This window comes from Hordeum vulgare, chromosome 7H (assembly GCF_904849725.1).
Source record: "Hordeum vulgare subsp. vulgare chromosome 7H, MorexV3_pseudomolecules_assembly, whole genome shotgun sequence".
NCBI lineage: Eukaryota > Viridiplantae > Streptophyta > Magnoliopsida > Poales > Poaceae > Hordeum > Hordeum vulgare.
Genome location: NC_058524.1, coordinates 247,767,884 through 247,789,573, shown reverse-complemented (window position 1 = coordinate 247,789,573; position 21,690 = coordinate 247,767,884). Strand labels below are relative to the sequence as shown.

General features: G+C 46.6%; 1 protein-coding gene across 1 annotated transcript; it reads right to left on the bottom strand.

Moving 5' to 3' along the window:
- Nucleotides 1-408: 408 nt before the first annotated feature.
- LOC123411504 lies at nucleotides 409-1,770 on the bottom strand. The gene is made up of 2 exons (XM_045104462.1): nucleotides 1,255-1,770; nucleotides 409-1,073 (listed from the first exon to the last, which is right to left on the bottom strand). The coding sequence occupies exon 2, from the start codon at nucleotides 1,041-1,043 to the stop codon at nucleotides 723-725; it is 321 nt and encodes a 106-aa protein (XP_044960397.1). The 5' UTR covers nucleotides 1,044-1,073; nucleotides 1,255-1,770; the 3' UTR covers nucleotides 409-722.
- Between the last annotated feature and the right edge of the window lie 19,920 nt (nucleotides 1,771-21,690).

Sequence of the window (21,690 nt, the reverse complement as noted above, 5' to 3'; positions counted from 1 at the left end):
GCCCACGTCCGAGCCGGGGTCGGAGTGGCCGTCGGAGTCGCCGTTGACGATCACGAAGGGGCCACCCACCCCCTCGCGCTCCTCCCTCGTCGGGGAGACCACCTTGGTTACCGCCAATTCCGCCGTGGGCGCCTCGCCGGCGCCGCTGCGCGCCGTCCCCTCGGCCGTCATTGCCGCACAACTGCGGATCAGGCCCCGATCCTGCACGCCACAGCCAAAAAAAAACATCACCCATCCCGTCAGCCCCCTAGCCCGGATCACAGATCAAACACGCAATCCGCCAACGAAGAACGAACCCAACACAAAAACGAGGCCCTCGTCGCGCATAGATTGACAAAAACAACCAAACATAAGAGAAGATCTCGAAGCAGGGAGCACTTACAACTCAGGCCACGGATCCGGGCTCATCTGAACCACTGGAGTCTGCTGGAGCATTCTCTCCATCCTGTTGTTCTTTAGGAGCAACAACCTCAGTGGCAACACTTTCTTCACTTTCTCCATCCTTGGCATTAAGCACAGATTCCACCGCAGGTGGAGCATAATCATCTTCAGCCTCAGCATGGTCGATCCTAAGTTCTGTTGGGGCATCTTGACCATCAAGCTCTCCAGCGACAGCAGTCCCCTGCTCCCCCAGTCCAGCTTCAGAATTGTGGCTTTCCTCCCCTTCGACTTCGACCATGCCATCATCCTCTGACTTCTCCACCACAGCGGGGCTAGCATGCTCATTGGAAGACGGAAGGCCTAGGATGCCTTCCAGAGCGGCCAATTCCCCCACCGTCGGTGGGGTGATCTCCGCCCCCGTCAGCAGCAGCGGCTGCATTGGCCCGGGGCAGATCCTCCTCCTCCGAGCGGGAATCCGCCTCGGCCACGGCGCCCACGTCCGAGCCGGGGTCGGAGTGGCCGTCGGAGTCGCCGTTGACGATCACGAAGGGGCCACCCACCCCCTCGCGCTCCTCCCTCGTCGGGGAGACCACCTTGGTTACCGCCAATTCCGCCGTGGGCGCCTCGCCGGCGCCGCTGCGCGCCGTCCCCTCGGCCGTCATTGCCGCACAACTGCGGATCAGGCCCCGATCCTGCACGCCACAGCCAAAACAAAACATCACCCATCCCGTCAGCCCCCTAGCCCGGATCACAGATCAAACACGCAATCCGCCAACGAAGAACGAACCCAACACAAAAACGAGGCCCTCGTCGCGCATAGATTGACAAAAACAACCAAACATAAGAGAAGATCTCGAAGCAGGGAGCACTTACAACTCAGGCCACGGATCCGGGCAGCTCCTCTCCCCCGCCGTCCTCCCCTCTCTGCTCCTGGCGCGTCGACGGGACGGGAAGCGAGATCGATCCGAGCGATCGGCGAGACGGATTTGCGTCTACCTCTGTCTCGCGGCGTCGGCTTCCGTTGTGGTGTGTGTTTCTGTTGCGCGCTTTGGGTTTTGGCGTGATTCATTCCGAGGACTCCCATGCTCAGATCTCTCTGCGCCTCCTGCCTCTCTCTTAGCACCTTCTGCGCCGACGACCTCGCTGACGGGAGCCCAGCCACCGAGCCGCACTGGATGAAGAAAGGAGCGCATGAGAGGGGGAGGGAAGGAGACAGGACGATAGACGGCCGGGGAAGAAGACCGGCCGCATTGCCGCTCGTGGCAGCGGCGGCGGTGCCTTGACTAGCGAAGCGACGCATCACCGTATCGAGCGTCGCCGGGGTCGGTCGCCTCCTGGCGGTTGAGATCGGGAGGCGAGGGAGAGTTCGTGCGTGTGGACCGCAGTTGAATACTGGAAACTACAGGGGGAGTTTTAGAAAATAGGCTGAACGAAACGTTTTTTAACTTACAAAAGGACCGCGAGTTGATTTTCAAAAAATAGAGGGGCCTTTTTGCAAAAACGCTGCCGACGTACGACAGAAGCGATCAACGCTTTATTATTATTAGGGCTCATACAATCCATACATCGTTGGTCATTTTACAAAAAAACCTCTATGCTTTTCTAAAATTAACCCGCAGTCTGGACATTAAGGATAGAACCATTTTTTTGTATTTTTGTAAAATGCCCCTTCGGTTTTCATGAAATAAACCCATGTAACACGTCGAACAATCGTAACTTGTTTATTGAACAATGAGCGCTCCGTACATCATGACTAAGCGTCGCTAAAATTCTTGTCGTTCCTGCCGATGCTGACAAAACATCTTGCAACCTAAGAAACATCCTGGTCGTTATATATATTGATGATCTTGGCATTGCACGCATGTGATCCATCATGCCGAAAAAATATGTGATTTTAATTCCATATCGCTTATTTACACCTAAATCTCATCGATTTATATACGTATACACTGATGATTCAATCGTCAAGCAACCATAGAAATAATTCAATAGAGGTGCGGGGGATGAGGCAGGTGTAAAGATGACATCCGTGCCAAAGAAACACCTGCCACACACACAAGACATCTGCATCTGACAAAGAACCTCGGGAATCCCGGCTGGATCAGTCGGCAGCGAGGTTGAAGGAGTTGCCCCAACCGGGGATCGGGGCAAACTCCGGCGAACTCACCTCACGCCGTCCACAATTAATGGGACAGGGGAGACCTGTCAATCTCCTGCTAACGACGATAAAAGCAGTGGGACAGGGGGAGCACACACATCCACCACCTGTGTCTCACGCACCGCTACCACATCATTCTTCGTCCTTCCGATCCATTCTTTTCTTTCTATCGATCCCATCCATGCGTGACCTCATCTCACCATGCCACACTCACACCAAATGACACTTGATATTTCCTTTGGACATGCAAAAGAAGGGCATGCATGTGATTGTCCAAAATGAATGTCCGAACTCCCGCAAAGCTCTCCACGTTTGTGTTTACTTTACCGGAATCTATATGTTTGGACTGTTAGGTGGACATATACAAGTCTCCATTGGATGGTAAAAATGATACGAACACTGCGGTCCAAACATATACCGAAGGTTTGGGGGTCCGTCTTGAAGATGCCTTTACGCCGGATTAAATAAAGGGGTTTAGAAAAATATGAAGGAGATAATTCTTATATTGAGATTTTTTACGACTTGATGCAAATTTCAAACATTGCTACAACTTATAAATAATGACTTGGTATGATTTTTTTCTAAAAATTAACCTTTTTAAAATTAGAATCATCGTACTAAAACCGTATCATATGAATTTCTGGTAGACCTTAGTGTGCGCCTCCCTATCGTGGCCGGACACAATTTAAAATTTGCTTGGACACGCTGGTGGATATTTTAACGACACGTTAATTATTTCTTTCGTTGCAACGCACATGCATATGTGCTACCATAGATAATAGAGGGTCAGGAGTATGTTGGTGTTTAGTTCGTGAGAGGTAATGGAAATGTAAAGATAATGGAATAGGGCTGTCTTTTTTTTGAGGGAATGGATTAGGGCTGTTAATGTAAACGGAAAGAAGGAAAATTCAGTCTTATTTGGTTACTATGAAAGGTAACGGTATTAGTTTCAAAAAAAAAGGTAACGGTATTCGATTACAGAGCTCAATATCTGATATTCCTTTGTTTCATAATACAAAAGCATTTTTTACTATACTAACATAAAAAAAGCTCTTATATTATAAGACGTAGGGAGTATTTCCTACATACTCCTCACATATAATTCAAAAACAAATGCATTCCATATCACTAGAAGATGAATTACTTAAGCAAAACATGCGACAGCCTAGCCGTGATTTTGTGTGCGCAGCATACTTGATGAAAATCGAGGTGAGATGTGACATGAGTCAGCGGGCCAGTTCCAGGAAGCAGAAGAACGATACGGCCAATTTGCGGCAATGGCGGTGCCGTCTGGCTGGAGATCGTGGTGTCGTGTGGCTGGAATAGATCACGGCTGGAAGAGTTTGCGGCACCGTCTAAACTGAGAGATTGTGGAGTCTCGACGTCGTCATGAACTCCCCATTTTCCCTTAAAATAGTAAAAAACCTCACTTCGCTCTCGCTCTATCTCCTCTCCTCCTCCTGTGATTTCTCTAATTTGATCCAGTATGACGACTCCGGCGACTATGTCGAGCTTCGACAAGCACTCAGACTCTGACCTTGATGCCGGCGAGGAACTCGTCCTCCGCGTTGCCCTAGAGAGGTCCAAGATGGACACGGGGCCGGTTCCAGATTTGCCGTCTCACTTCTCCGCCGCCGGTGCAGCGAGGACACCGGAGCTCGCCCCTCCCGGCCCGCACACAATTTTGCAAGGGCTGCACATTCCGTGTCTCCCTCACGCCATCCCCTGCCCCTTTGGGCTGCTGCTCCCCCACATGGGCAACAATGGGTGTCCGCCCAACCGGCCTGGACACGTAGGTCGGAATCGGAGATATGCGTCGCACGTCGTGAGAGGCAGCGGGCAAGGAAGAGCGACGCGGCAGAAAAACTAAAACAACTAGGCTCACCTATATGCACCAACAACTTATGCTAAATAAGATAAATAACTGAGTGATAGCAAGATATATAACATGAAACAATATGGCTATCACAAAGTAAAGTGCATAAGTAAGGATTCGGGTAAGAAATAATCGAGGCACGTGGAGACGATGATATATCCTGAAGTTCACACCATTGCGGATGCTAATTACTATTTGAAGCGGCGTGGAGGCACAATACTCTCAAGAAGCCACTAGGGCCACCGTAATCTTCTCACACCCTCGCACAATGCAAGATGCAGTGATTTCACTAAGGGACCCTTGAGGCGGTCACCGAACCCGTACACTTCGGTAACTCTTGGGGACGGTCATCGGAACCCGTACAAATAGCTTGAGGTAATATCCAGAACCTAATTGGAGACCCCGACGCTTGCTTGAAGCTTTACACCACAATGATTGAGCTCCGAGACACCACCAACCGTCTAGGGCGCCAAAGCACCCAAGATGAACAAGCTCTAGCGTGCCCAAACACCCAAGAGTAATAAGCTTCTCAAACTTGACTTCCTCGTATCACCATAGAGAACTCAAACCTATGCACCAAATGCAATGGCAAGGGCACACAGAGTGCACAAGTCCTTCTCTCCTAAATACCACCACAACAACTGATGTTATGGACGAAAATGAGAGGGAGAACGAATATGAGAACACAAAGAACTCCAAGATCTAAATCCAAGGGGTTCCCCTCACATAGAGGAGAAAGTGATTGGTGGAAATGTGGATCTAGATCTCCTCTCTCTTTTCCCCTTAAGAACTAGCAAGAATCATTGGAGGGATTGAGAGATAGCAAGCTCAAAGAAGGTCAATAAAGGGGGGCAAACATGAGCTCAAAGGATAAGAACCATTGGGGAAGAAGACCCCCCTTAAATAGGCCCTCCCAAATACAAACGTTATACCCACAACCCTCACATAAGCGTTACTACGACTCCGGAGAGCGACACTACCGCTCGGACGGTAGTACCCACAGAATAGTGCAATGGGAAGGAGCCACGAGGCGATAGTTCCGTTGGAGCAATACTATCGTTCGCCCTAGTGGTACTACTGCTGGGGTTGCAGCTCAAGGGCCTATGAAAATAAGGTAGTCCAATGGAGTGTGGTAGTCCGCAACAATGGTACTACCGCCCAGTGTGAGTGGTACTGCCGCTTATAAGATGTGGTACTGCACACCCACTACCGCTCTACTACCTATGAGAGCGCGACAAATTCAGAATCAACTGGATAAGCGAAAGTGGAGCGGTAGTGGGTAGGTGGTACTACCGCTTATAAGTGGTACTACCTCTCACACTACCGTTCTACTGCCGCGCAACACGACACAAAAAGTCGAGTCCCTAGAAGCAGCGGTAGTAGACACAGAACTGGATAGCGGAAGTACCACTTATAGGCGGTACTATTGCTTTCCAGGGCAGTACTACTCCGAGAGTGCTACAAAGAAGCCCAAGCAAAAGAGATGGATACAATAAAACATGAATTGTTGTAACTTTCACATACGAGCTCCAAATTGAGCAAACTCAAGCTTGTTGGATAGAGGACGACAAGAGATATTAAGAACAATCAATGGAGAATGAATGCCACTAGGATAAAGAATATGACCTTCCTAAATATTATCCGGCAAAATCTCCGACACAAAAAACACAAAGATGATGCATACGAATCCATTTTCGATGAGGTTGAGCTTATCACGATGAAGACCACATGCTTGAAAAATCACATAGCGGAAAGCCAAACAAGAGCCAAGAAATATGACGATGCCTAGAATGCAATGGTTTGAGTTCTCAATGAACGATACAATCTAGCTACTCACTCGAGAGCCCCCCCTTGATAGTACGACAATCAATCCTATAACCCGCTGTCCCTACTAACACCATGTGACTGGTAAAATAGAAAACCTATCAAGGACAAACCTTTGTCTTGCGCATAGTCCACTTGAGCTAGATGATGATGATCTTCTCCTCCTCAAGATGGACCATGTTTCTTGATTGCGTTAGCTCGATGAAGACTAGTAAATTGCTTCCACATACTCCACTATGGGTGAGACTCTCTTTGGCACATCTTCACATGTCCATTATCACCATAATGGACGAAAAGCTTTAAGCATGCGATCTCTTCGTGATGCTTCACTTGAACTCGCACACCACAACCTTGATGACAATCACCACTTGATGTCATCCTCCATGGGTTGTATGGGATCTTCCTTTTGATGCATGCCCATGAAACATATCTAGCCACTCAAAAAGATCATGGGTTGGTACATAAAGCGTAATGGACAAAACTTACCATACCATGAGATCACTTGATCCCACTTGGTACATCTTCTACACTTTTTGTGTTGGTCAACTTGAATAACTCTTTGTCTTAGTCTTGATCAACCTTGTATCTTATCTTGTCTCTTCATAAATATGATGTCTTGAAGGTAAAGGTGAATGCATGTAAGGGGATGTAAGGGGGCTCTTTTCCATCCATAAGGGTGTCCAACCGTCTTGTAGTATATAGAGTTGTGTAGCTTAGGCACACAGTTAGTTTGCAATTTGAATTGTCATCAACACCAAAACACTAAGGCAGGAAATGCCCTTTCAATCTCCCCCTTTTTGGTAGTTGATGACAATGCAACGATTTGCACAATTGATCTAGTAATATAGACGGGCTCCCCCTAGATGTGAGCACCATTATGAATTACTTTTGGAATGCGAAGTACTAACACTAGGATCAATGCTCCCCTAGATTTTATAGATCAACAATAGGTTGCACATGAAATGAATATACACTAAGCATGCATTCGCAATAACATATGTAGTGGAGTGCTACTACTGATAGGCATTGGGATTCCCCGAAAAGGAAGGGTGATGTAGCGTAGTAGGAAAAGTGTTTCCCTCAGTTAAGAACCAAAGTTTTCAAACCAATAGGAGACACCACACAAACAATATAAGCGGTACCTACACACACACAAAACAAATACTTGCACCCAATGAAGGCAAGAGGGTTGTCAATCCCCTTCTTTCTCGCCACTTGCAAGAACAAGTTTTATAGTTGTGGATATAAAAAAGCTAAAATAGAAAGTAATAAAAATAGCAAGGTATTTAGGTTTTTTATAATATGAAGTGAATGGACCCGGGATCCATAGCTTCGCTAGTGGCATCTATCTCATGAGCATAATAACGGTGGGTAACAAATTACCGTTCGACAACTGATAGAAAAACGAATAATTACGATGATCATCCATGGCACAATTTATATATGGGCATGACGCTCATGACAAGTAGACCGTTAAACTTACTCATGCCTACTACTATCACTCCACCCCTTGATCGCTATCCAGCATGCATTGCAAGGTATCAAGTTCATAACAAACAGATTAATGCATGAAGGAAGATGACATGATGTGGAGAGAAAACTCATAGATCAAAAAGCATACATAGCTATAAAATTACACATAAACAAATCTCAAAATAGATTTAAATACTTTCATTGAATAGTCTGATCATAGACCCAAAATTCATCGGATTCCAACAAACACACCACAAAAGATTACATCAAATAGACTTCCGGAGATAGATAGATAGATAGATAGATAGGTAGGTAGATATGTAGATAGATAGATATATGTATATAGAGAGAGGGAGGTAGGGAGCGAGGGAGAGAGAGGGAGAGGGGGAGAGAGAGGGGGGAGAGGGGAGATATATAGATAGATAGATAGAGAAAGAGAGAGAGGAGAGGGATAGGGAGAGAGGGAGATGGAGAGAGAGGGGGGAGAGGGATATGAAGAGAGAGGGAGAGGGAGGGAGGGAGAGAGGGAAAGGGAGGGAGCGAGAGAGGTAGGGAGGAGGGAAGGAGGGAGTGAGAGAGCGAGAGAGAGAGAGAGAGAGAGAGGGAGGGAGGGAGGGAGGGAGAGAGAGTGAGAGCGGGAGGGAGGGAGAGAGAGAGAGGTGGGAGTGTTGGAAATATGTCCTAGAGGCAGTAATAAAATAGTTACTATTACATTTCCTGTTTCAAGATAATCGTTTATTATCCATGCTATAATTGTATTGAATGGAAACACAAATGCATGTGTGGATATATAGACAAAGCAATGTCCCTAGTGAGCCTCTAGTTGACTAGCTCATTGATCAAAGATGGCTAAGGTTTCCTGGCCATGGACAAGTGTTGTCAGTTGATAACGGGACAAGACCCAAACTATAAACATACCACGTGATCGTGTCATTTTGTTGCTATTGTTTTGTAGTGCCCCAAGTGTAAAGCTTTCCCTTTCTGTAACCTTCCATGTGGGACCAACTTGGCATTGTTATGTGAGAGGTCCTTTTGCATGTATGATTTCATGTACCCTTATGTCTTCATTGCATGCATGCATACCTTATGATCCATAAATAACAAAACAGATTATTTAAATGCTGTTTTGGTATTTATTAAAGTAGCCCCATAAATACTTTTAGTATTTTATTTAAATAGTATGTTCATTTTCAGGTCCAGGGCCATTTTTGTATTGATTTTATCTTCTTTAGTTTGCCCTGTACCTATTTTGTTTTCTCTCGTTTATTTTTATTAGGAAAGAACCAGAGGGCCTCTCTCTTCTAACCGGCGCACTAAGTGGGCTCCCTCCCACTTAGCGGCCCATCTTCTCTTTCTCTCATAGCCCAGCATCGCTGCCCCTGTAGACGGCGTCCTCGTCCCCCTTCCTCCATCAGACTGTCTTCAGGCTTGCGGGATTCAGAGCAACGGCGACTGACGGCGTCACGGACGTCGATGAGCGTTCCTCGCCCCTCTCCTCCATAAAAGGGACCCCCTTGGCATCCGTGCAGATAGGGTTTCCCCTCTCGCGCCGCCACCTCCATTCCCTCTCCATCTCTCTCTCTAACGAAGCACATCAAGTAAGGGAAGGGCTCCTCCGCCATGGCCGTGGGTTGAGGTGCTCCTCGCCGTCGCGTCCGAGCCTCTTCTTCCTCTCCGACGACTCGGCGAGCATGCGGGGACATCCAGGATTACATCCCCGCGGCTAGATCAATGAGAGCGCCCCTGCGTCCTCTTCTACACGTCGCGACACCCTTCCCCGACGAGCAGACCAGATCGACGGCCACCTCTTCTTCCCCTGCTTCCTCTCCGTCGTGGCCGAGTTCTTCTTCCCTTGGGTGAGCAGATCCATCTCTTACCCCTTCCCTATTGTAGTTCTTCGAGTAGGAGCCGTAGGTCGGCGACGAGCTGCTTCCCTATCGCCGGCACCGCCGCGCACCGTAGCTAGGTTGTTGTGGTTCGTCTCGGGCGGAGTTAGCATAGGAAATGGGTTCGTGGGAGCGTAGGCATCCTCCCATCAACGAGCCGTTGCTCGATTTGATCTGTGCCGCCGGCGGGATAGTCCCCTGTTTCGGTCGCCGTGGTCCTCCTGTGTATCTCGAAGGGGGAATGCTCAAAAGGGGTTATGCTCCTTCTCTGTCAGTATCCTTGCCCGTAGCATAGTGGTACCGCTCGATGTGTGGCTGTTGGAAGGCGCGGGTTCGATCCCCCCTTCGGCACTCTTTTGTTTTCTGATTTAACTGCACAGTAGCAACAGGGACATGTTACCTTGGTTACTTTCCCTACCCTGTCGACAAAGTGGCAGTGGCGTAGTGGCTTGGTGATGTTGCTGTGCACAGGAGGTGATGGGTTCGATTCCCAGGAGCCCCTGTAGCCAATTTTTGTCTTTCTTTTATTTTCTATTTTTCTTTTGTTGATTCAACACTTTGTGCCTAATCCAATAGGTACTAAAGTGGCATTTTAATTCCTTTTTGCCTGCTAGATAATTAGTGGCAGGATGATGTGTGTGTATGTGTTGTGCACACACTTGTAGGAGTGATGTGTGTGTGTTATGTGAGTATGTAGTGTTAAATGCTTGTGTGAGTATCATTGCTTTTGCTAGTATGTGTAGATGTTGTGGTTGCAACCAGTCTGTGCATATGTGGAGTAGTGATATAAGTATTTGTGCATGTACGTGTGGTGTGTGTAAGTGAGTACCACACACACATGAGCTTGACTCATGTGGTACCTAGTAGGAGTGTGGTGATATGATGCTTCCATGTTTTATCTTGTTTAGTAGATCCCCTTCATATTGTTCTTGGGAGTAAGTGCTTGCCATGAGGTAGTGGTGGTGATATGTGTGTGTGGTGGAACAGCCCCATTGGCAACACTTGTGCTCCTCCTCATGTTCATATGAGAGAGGGCATGATGTGTGAGTGTGGTGGGTGATCTAGTGCTTATCTTGATAGAAGTGCTTGTGATGTTGTTGTTGTGCTCTAAACAAGTGTATGCTTATTTTATATGATTTTGTGGTATAATCTCCCAAGGAACCCATTGGTGAACTCATTTTTGCCATTGGAACATTTTCTGGACATGACATATTTTCATTTTCTTCTATGTTTGGAACTTGGTTTCATGAGTTGTGGTGGGCCTTTGTGTATGTTTCTTGGTTGTGCTAGTAGAGGGTGACCCCCCTCTACCTCTGTTGGTCGCATCTCATGATTAGGATTCCATATGTGCAAGTTATGCCCACTCAAAGTAGGTATGTGACTGGAATTCCAGATTAGTGAAAATCTGAGATTTTCACTGAGTGTGAGAATCTGTTTATATTTTCTTCTCCTGTTGATGAGGTTGTGCTGGTCATTGTGTTGTGATCTAGCCTTACCTTTCAACTAGAAAGTTGAACCTGATATGTTTGTATAGCTTCCTGTTTGGAGCCGTGAAGGTATTGTTTTGGCTGCTGTCAAAATCTTCAGAGCATAGATAGGAAGTGAGAATCTGGAATTTTCACTAAGTCCCTGAAAACTGATGGATTTGGGCAAGTTTGCAGCTTTGTAACTTTCTGTGTTTAATTCCTGTTTGTGTGTTTCTTGCTGGTGCTTGTATTATTCTTGGATAGCTACAGCCACATATATTATTTGTCCTAGTTGGGTGGCTGTAGGTGCTTTGCATGTAGCTCACAAAGTGCTATGATGCAGTTTATGGCAGATTGTGTAGTTTTTTCATTTTGATGTTTGTGAGTGCTTAGTTGATGTTGTGGTGTTCTTCTTTTCTCCACCCCATAAATTATGGTTTGTTTTATGTCTTGGAAACTTGGAAATACCAGAGTTGTGCCATTTGAGTGTGTGGTGACACGTAGGGCTTCATATGTTGTTTCGTTGATTCCCGTTGATCCGTAGCTCCGATTGTAATGTTCTTTATATGGTTTTTGCATCGTTTTCATGAGACGCATCTGACCATGTCATTATCATGCATGTCAAAAATAGGTTAGCATGCAGTTCTGTCCAGGAACTTGTTTTAACTCCTTAAGCTTGTGCTAGTGATAGAAATAGTGATGCATGCTCATATTCATCTCATGCATCATGTGCTTGTTGCATCTTGAGGTGCTGTTGTTCATCGGATGTTATTGTTATGTTGGGTAGCACCGGGATCGGAGAACGAATGCGTGGAGTCAGGAGAGTACGTGCAGGACGATCAAGAACCATTCCAAGCCGAGGATCTCACAGGCAAGATGATATGACCTTGATTCCATCTCTAGACTTGTTATGCTAGATTACGTTTCCTTTGTCATATGATCACTGCCTACCACTGAAATATTTGCCTCTTGATATGCCATGAACCCAAACACTGATCCCTTCCTAGCAAACTTGAATGGCTAAGTAGGCTTTGCTCAGCTACTAATGTTAGCGTTGCTAGTTGCAGGTGCTTTGTCTCATGTGATAACATGAGCTTGATATCATTATCTTAAATTATGTTATTTAATTAATGCACCTATATACTTGGTAAATAACAGAAGGCCTAGCCTTTTGCCGGGTGCTTTGTTCCGTTATTGCTGCCTTAGTTACCAGCTACCGGTGTTTGATTACATAATGATCGCTCCTAACACGTTCGGGGTTGTTATGGGGACCCCCTCGATAAATCGCGTAGTGCTAAGGCTTGTCCGGCAGGACCCAACATTCGTGTTAATTTGCTAATCACTTAATAATAATCTGCATAGGGAATGGCCTACCCGAGGAATTTAATCAACAACCCGGGCCAGTGCTCCTCATGAGTGTCGGTCCAACCCAGAGCAGGTTATTACGCTCCCCGGGGCAACTTGGTGTTTTGGCGTGGTAACCATCGCTCATCCGGCGTGTCCTGAGACTGAGATACGCGGCTCTTATCAGGGTCGTCGACACGTCGGGAGGTCCTGCTAGCCTTGCCTTACCTTAGCGATATATCTTGCGTATAGGAATCCTAGTGAAGCTTTGGTTCTCCCCAGAGTTGAGGTTTTCCTCTAAGGAATTCGACGAGATCACGAGATTCATGATAGAGGATTACTTTGTGGCATGTGTACGTTTGTGATGGACTAGTTGGAGCACCCCTGCGGGGTTTAATCATTCGGAAAGCCATGCCCGCGGTTATGTGGCAACTTGGAATATTTTGTTAACATCCGGTAATAGATAACTTAAACATAAGCTAATAAAATTGCCAACTGTGTGCGTAACCGTGACTGTCCCCTCGAAGATCTCTCTTCGATCGGGAACACGGCGGGGTTGTGAATGACGTAGGTAGGTGTTCAGGATCACTTAGTGATCAAGTATTCTCGACCGCTAGTATAGACCACCTTCATAAATGTTCTACGTAAGTTAGCCACCATATCAAGCTTAGGATGCTGCAACCTTAAACACTCTACCCTTTCCAACCTAATAACTTGACTAGTTCTGGCACCAAGGTCTTAGATTGCTGAGTCCCCGTGGCTCACGGATTCCTCCACAACACCAACAGGTTCAGGTACCCCAGAGACAGGTGATCCCGACGGCACGCAGCTGGCGTGGCAGTATGATGAGGAGACCGACCGCCTGTACGTGAACTATCCAGAAGATTGAGGCATGGTCGTGATCGTGGGCCAGCAGGCACGGTAGCATAGCCCTTTTCTCTTGTTTTGTAGTCCGTGGCGGAACTACTTTGGTTGTATGCGTGATGTACTCTGATATATTTATGAGAAGGCAATTGAACCCCTGATTGTCTATCTTTTATGATTATGTATGTGCTGTGTTACCTGTTTGCGAAACGCTTAGATGCGCTCCTTTCCAATTCGGGGGCCTCGATCCCCAGATCGGAAAGGACCGCATCTTGGTCGTTACATGTTTTCTGCATGTCAAGTATACGTTTCTATGACCAGGAGATCATTTAACTCACTGACACCGGAGGAATGCCTTGTGTGTATCAAACGTCCCAACGTAACTAGGTGAATATAAAGGTGCTCTACAAGTATCTGTGAGGGTGCCCGTTGAGTTAGCATGGATCAAGACTGGGATTTGTCACTCTGTATGACAGAGAGGTATCTCGAGTCCCACTCGGTAATACAACATCACAAACAAGCCTTGCAAGCAATGTGACTAAAGAGTTAGGCACGAGATCTTGTATTACGAAACGAGTAAAGAGACTTGCCGGTAACGAGATTGAAATAGGTATGGAGATACCGACGATCGAATCTCGGGCAAGTAACATACCGAAGGACAAAGGGAATGATATACAGGATTAACCGAGTCCTTGACATAGAGGTTCAACCGATAAGATCTTTGTAGAATATTTAGGATCCAATATGCGCATCTATGTCCCGCTATTTGATATTGATCGGAGAGTGTCTCGGTCATGTCTACATAGTTGTCGAACCCGCAGGGTCTGCACACTTAAGGTTCAGTGACGTTTTGGTAGTATTGAGTTATGTATGTTGGTGAACGAAAGTTGTTCCGAGTCCTGGATGAGGTCCCGGGCGTCTTGAGAAGCTTCAGAATGGTCCGTAGGTAAATATTGATATATAGGAATGTTGCATTTGGCTTCCGGAAAGATTTCGGGCATTACGGGTAAAGTACCGGGAGTGACGAATGGGTTCTGGGGTTTTACCGGGAGGGGCCACTCGCCCAGGAGAGGACCTAATAGGCCTATGGGTGGCGCAACATCCCTTAGTGGGCTGGTGAGGCCACCCCAATAACCTATTTCGGCCGAAGGCAAAAAGAAAAGGAAAAGGAAAAAAGGAAGGAGGTGGACAAATGGGAAGGGAGTCCTCCACCAAACCGAATTGGACGAGGACTCCTCCCCTTGGCTCGGCCGAAGCCCTCCTACTTTGAGTAGGAGGCAAGGACACCCTCCCTCTTGTTCCTCCTATATATAGTGGAGGGTTTGAGGGCAAACTACACCAGAAAAAGCCACGTATTGCCATCTTCTCCACAGATCGTCTTCCTCGTCTAGATTAGTATGGCATAGCATGGCGAAGCCCTGCTGGATTAGTTCTCCACCACCACCACCACCACCATGCCGTTGTGCTGCCAGCGAACCCATCTACCTCTCCGCCCTCTTGCTGGATCAAGAAGGCGGAGATCGTCATCGAGCTGTACGTGTGCTGAACACAGAGGTGCTGTTCGTTCGGTGCTAGATCGGGACGGAGTTCGTGGGACGCTTGCGATTCGGATCACGAAGACGTTCAACTACATCAATTGCGTTTCTTAACGCTTCCCGCTTAGCGATTTACAAGGGTATGTGGATCCGATCTCCCATCTCGTAGATGATCACCATGATAGGTTTTGCGTGTGCGTAGGATTTTTTTGTTTCCCATGCAACATTCCCAAATAGTGGCATCATGAGCTAGGTTCATGCGTAGATGATATCTCGAGTAGAACACAAAAGAGTTTGTGAGCGTTGATGTTCAATTTTCTGCCCTCCTTATTTTGGGGATCGTAGTAATAATTCAAAAAAATTCCTACGTCACACCAAGATCAAACTAGGAGAAACCAGCAACGAGAGAGGTAGAGCATCTTCGTACCGTGGAAGATCACAAAGTGGAAGTGTTACTATGAACGCGGTTGATGGAATCGTACTCGCGGCGATCCGATCAAACACCGAACGTTCGGTGTCTCCATGTTCAACACACCTACAGCCTGGGGACGTATCCTCCTTCTTGATCCAGCAAGGAGTGAGGAGAAGTTGAGGGAGAACTCCGGCAGCACGGCGGCATGGTAACAATGGAGTTTGTGGCTCTCCAGCACGGCTTCGCCAAGCACCGCGGAGGAGGATAGTTGGAAAGGTAAGGCTGCGTCGAGGGAGAGAGAGACGTGTGTGTGCAGCCCTCCCAATTCTTCCACTATTTATAGGAGGGAGGGAGAGGGGGTGCGGCCACCCCTAGGGAAACCCTAGGTGGTGTGGCAGCCCTAGGAGGAGGAGGGGCGACGCCCTAGGGGGTGGCTTGCCACCCAAGGCAGCCCCCACGCCCTAGGGTTTGACGCTTTGCTCCTTGGGCCTCCTCCCTTGGCTCGCACCAGCCCACCACGGGCTGGTTCCCTTGCCCTTTCAGCGCATGTAGCCCTCCGGGACAGGTGGACCCTCCCGGTGGACACCCGGTACCCTTTCGGTGGTCCCGGTACAATACTGATAAATCCTGAAACCTTTCCGGGGGCCGAAAATGGACTTCCCATACATAAATCTTTACCCGTGGACCATTATGGAAGTCCTCGTGACGTCCAGGATCTCATTCGGGACTCCGAACAACCTTCGGCAACCTCATATACAATTCCCATAACAATTCTAGCGTCACCGAATCTTAAGTGTGTAGACCCTACGGGTTCGGGAACCATGCAGATATGACAGAGACATCTCTCCGGCCAATTACCAACAACGGGGTCTGGATACCCATGTTGGATCCCACATGTTCCACGATGATATCATCGGATGAACCACGATGTCGAGGATTCACTTAAATCCATATGCAATTCCCTTTGTCTACCGGTATGACACTTGCACGAGATTCGATCGTCGGTATCTCTATACCTTGTTCAATCTCGTTACCGGCAAGTCTCATTACTCATTCCGTAACACATCATCCCGTGGCTAACTCCTTAGTCACATTGAGCTCATTATGATTATGCATTACCGAGTGGGCCCAGAGATACCTCTCCGTCACACGGAGCGACAAACCCGAGTCTCGATTCGTACCAAGCCAACAGACACTTTCGGAGATACCTGTAGTGCACCTTTATAATCACCCAGTTAAGTTGTGACGTTTGATACACCCAAAGCACTCTTACGGTATCCGGGAGTTGCACAATCTCATGGTCCAAGCAAATGATACTTGACATTATAAAAGCTTTAGCAGACGAACTATACGATTTTGTGCTATGCTTAGGATTGGGTCTTGTCCATCACATCATTCACCTAATGACGTGATTGCGTTATCAATGACATCCAATGTCCATGATCAGGAAACCATGACCATCTATTGATCAACGAGCTAGTCAACTAGAGGCTCACTAGGGACATGTTGTGGTCTGTGTATTCACACATGTATTACGCTTTCCGGTTAATACAATTATAGCATGAATAATAGACAATTATCATGAACAAGGAAATATAGTAATAACCATTTTATTATTGCCTCTAGGGCATATTTCCAACACCATACTATTTTCTTGATTCAGCGGTATTGTTCGATTCAAGCGTCTCGGACCAACATTACTCGTACACTTACGCGAGACCGGTTTCATCGACTAACATGCAACTTGTTGCATAAAGATGACTAGCGGGTGTCCGTTTCTTCAACTTTAGTTGAATCGGATTTGACCGAGGCAGTCCTTGGAGAAGGTTGAATAGCAATTTGCATATCACCGTTGTGGGTTTGCGTAAGTAAGATGTGATCATACTAGATAACCATAGCAGCCACGTAAAATTTGCAACAACAAATTAAAGGACGTCTAACTTGTTTTTGCAGGGTATGCATGTGATGTGATATGGCCAAAGACATGATATGATATATTGGATGTATGAGATGATCATGTTGTATTAGTTAAAATATCGACTTGCACGTCGATGCTACGGCAACCGACAGGAGCCATAGGGTTGTCTTTAATTATTTTGTGCTTGGAGATGCTTTGATATATCGCTAGTAGTATTAGTAGTAACAACATAGTTAGCGCGACAACCTCGATGGCATCACGATGATGGAGATCATGATGGTGGAGATCATGGTGTGGCGTCAGTGACGATGGAGATCATGCTGGTGCTTTGGTGATGGAGATCAAGAAGCCCAAGTTCGTGGCCATATCATGCCACTTATGATTTGCATGTGGTGTTAATCCTTTTATGCACCTTATTTTACTTAGGACGATGGTACCATTATAAGGTGATCCATCACTAAAATTTCAAGATAAAATTGTGTTCTCCCCGACTGTGCACCGTTGCGACGGTTCGCCGTTTCAAGATAACACGCGATGATCGGGTGTGATAGAATCTACGTTCACATACAACGGGTGCAAAACAGTTGCACACGCGGATCGCTTGGGTTAAACTTGACGAGCCTATCATGTACAGACATGGCCTCGGAACACAAGAGACCAAAAGGTCGAGCATGAATCATATAGTTGATATGATCAACATGGAGATGTTCACCATTGAAACTATACTCAACTCACGTGATGATCGAACTTGAGTTAGTGAATTTGGATCATGCGACACTCGAATGACTAGAGTGATGTCAATTTGAGTGGGAGTTCATTAGTAATACGATTAGCTAAACTCAATTATCTTGAACATAGTCTAAGTAATCTTTGCAAAATCTATGTTGTAGATCAATGGCTCGCGTAGTAGCAACCCTGAATTTTAATCGTTCCTAGAGAAAACTAAGCTGAAAGATGATGGAAGCAACTTTGTTGACTGGGCCCGTAATCTAAGGCTTACCCTCACGGCTGCCCAAAAGCAATATGTCCTTGATGCAGCGCTAGGTGATGCACCACCCGAAACGGCGACCCTAGATGTTTTGAACGCTTGGCAGTCGCGTAAGGATGACTACTCATTAGTTCAATGTGCAGTTTTGTATGGCTTAGAATTGAGACTTCAAAGACGTTTTGAACGTCATGGAGCATATGAGATGTTCCAGGAGTTGAAGTTTATCTTTGAGAAGAATGCCCCGATCGAATGGTATGAAACCTTCGATAGGTTCCATGCTTTGAACACATACTCAGAATGTTTGGGTACTCAAACCGTCTAGGTGAGCTGGGGATTGTTCTCCCACAAGAGGCTATCACTGACAAAGTTCTTCAGTCACTGCCACCTAGCTATAAGAGCTTCGTGTTGAACTATAACTTGCAAGGGTTGAATAAGTCACTCACCGAGCTGTTTGCGATGCTGAAAGTCGCAGTCAAAAATCCAGAAAGAGCATCAAGTGTTGATGGTCAATAAGACCACCAGTTTTAAGAAAAACGACAAGGGAAAGAAGGGCAACTCCTAGAAGAGTGGCAAAGCTGTTGCTCATCCAACGAAGAAACCCAAGGCTGGACCCAAGCTGGAAACTGAGTGTTATTATTGCAAGGGGACTGGTCACTGGAAGCGAAACTGCCACAAGTATGTGGCCGATAAGAAGGCGGCCAACGCCAAACAAGGTATATTTGATATACATGTTATTGATGTGTACCACACCAGCTCTCGTAGTTGTGCTTGGGTATTTGTACCGGTTCTGTTGCTCACATTTGCAACTCAAAACAGAAACTGCGGAATAAACGAAGGTTGGCGAAGGATAAAGTGACGATGCGCATGGGAAATGGTTCCAAGCTTGATGCGATTGCCGTCGGCACGATCTCACTTCAGTTACCATCGGGATTAGTGATGAATCTAAATAAATGTTATTTAGTGCGTGCGTTAAGCATGAACATTATATCTGGATCTTGTTTATTTTGAGACGATTACTCATTTAAGTCAGAGAATAATATTTGTCCTATTTATATGAGTAATATCTTTTATGTTCATGCACCCAGCGTGAGGGGTTTATTCATGTTGAATCTCGATAGTGATGATACACATATACATAACATTGAGACCAAAAGATGTAGAGTTGATAACAATAGCGCCACTTTCGTGTGGCACTGCCGCTTAGGTCATATTGGTGTAAAACGCATGAAGAAACTCCATGGTGATGGACTTTTGGAGTCACTTGATTTTGAATCACTTGACACATGCGAACCATGTCTCATGGGCAAGATGACTAAGACTCCGTTCTTCGGAACAATGGAGCGTGCAAGTGACTTGTTGGAGATCATACATACTAATGTGTGTGGACTGATGAGCATAGAGGTGCACGGTGGATATCATTATTTTCTCACCTTAACTAATGATTTGAGTAGATATGGTTATATTTACTTAATGAGGCACAAGTCTGAAACGTTTGAAAAATTCAAGCAATTTCACACTGAAGTTGAAAATCATTGTAACAAGAAGATCAAATTCCTACGATCTGATTGAGGAGGTGAGTATCTGAGTTCCGAGTTTGGTGCTCACTTAAGACAATATGGAATTGTTTCAGAGTTGACACCGCGTGGAACACCATAGCGTAATGGTGTGTCCGATTGTCGTAATTGTACTTTATTAGATATGGTGCGTTCTATGATGTCTCTGTTGGGGAACGTCGCATGGGGAACAAAAATTTTCCTACGCGCACGAAGACCTATCATGGTGATGTCCATCTACGAGAGGGGATGAGTGATCTACGTACCCTTGTAGATCGTACAGCAGAAGCGATTAGAGATCGCGGTTGATGTAGTGGAACGTCCTCACGTCCCTCGATCCGCCCCGCGAACAATCCCGCGATCAGTCCCACGATCTAGTACCGAACGGACGGCACCTCCGTGTTCAGCACACGTACAGCTCGACGATGATCTCGGCCTTCTTGATCCAGCAAGAGAGACGGAGAGGTAGAAGAGTTCTCCGGCAGCGTGACGGCGCTCCGGAGGTTGGTGATGATCTTGTCTCAGCAGGGCTCCGCCTGAGTTCCGCAGAAACACGATCTAGAGGAAAAACTATGGAGGTATGTGGTCGGGCAGCCGTGAGAAAGTCGTCTCAAATCTGCCCTAAAAGCCCCATATATATAGGAGGAGGGAGGGGGACCTTGCCTTGGGGTCCAAGGGAACCCCAAGGGGTCGGCCGAGCCAGGGGGGAGGACTCTCCCCCCCCAAACCGAGTCCTACTTGGTTTGGTGGGAGGGAGTCCTTCCCCCTTCCCACCTCTCCCCTTTTTTTTTTCTTTCCTTTGATATTTTCTCTCTTGGCGCATAGGGGATTGGTGGGCTGTCCCACCAGCCCACTAAGGGCTGGTGTGACCCCCCCAAATACCTATGGGCTTCCCCGGAGTGTGTTGCCCCCCTCCGGTGAACTCCCGGAACCCATTCGTCATTCCCGGTACATTCCCGGTAACTCCGAAAACCTTCCGGTAATCAAATGAGGTCATCCTATATATCAATCTTCGTTTCCGGACCATTCCGGAAACCCTCGTGACGTCCATGATCTCATCCGGGACTCCGAACAACATTCGGTAACCAACCATATAACTCAAATACGCATAAAACAACGTCGAACCTTAAGTGTGCAGACCCTGCGGGTTCGAGAACTATGTAGACATGACCCGAGAGACTCCTCGGTCAATATCCAATAGCGGGACCTGGATGCCCATATTGGATCCTACATATTCTACGAAGATCTTATCGTTTGAACCTCAGTGCCAAGGATTCGTATAATCCCGTATGTCATTCCCTTTGTCCTTCGGTATGTTACTTGCCCGAGATTCGATCGTCAGTATCCGCATACCTATTTCAATCTCGTTTACCGGCAAGTCTCTTTACTCATTCCGTAATACAAGATCCCGCAACTTACACTAAGTTACATTGCTTGCAAGGCTTATGTGTGATGTTGCATTACCGAGTGGGCCCCGAGATACCTCTCCGTCACACGGAGTGACAAATCCCAGTCTTGATCCATACTAACTCAACTAACACCTTCGGAGATACCTGTAGAGCATCTTTATAGTCACCCAGTTACGTTGCGACGTTTGATACACACAAAGCATTCCTCCGGTGTCAGTGAGTTATATGATCTCATGGTCATAGGAATAAATACTTGACACGCAGAAAACAGTAGCAACAAAATGACACGATCAACATGCTACGTCTATTAGTTTGGGTCTAGTCCATCACGTGATTCTCCCAATGACGTGATCCAGTTATCAAGCAACAACACCTTGCTCATAATCAGAAGACACTGACTATCATCGATCAACTGGCTAGCCAACTAGAGGCATGCTAGGGACGGTGTTTTGTCTATGTATCCACACATGTAAATGAGTCTTCATTCAATACAATTATAGCATGGATAATAAACTATTATCTTGATACAGGAATTATAATAATAACTATACATTTATTATTGCCTCTAGGGCATAATTCCAACAGTCTCCCACTTGCACTAGA

What these genes read in the sequence shown, in the direction of transcription:
- LOC123411504 (XM_045104462.1), bottom strand. Translation starts at nt 1,043, where the DNA reads ATGACGGCCGAGGGGACGGCGCGCAGCGGCGCCGGCGAGGCGCCCACG.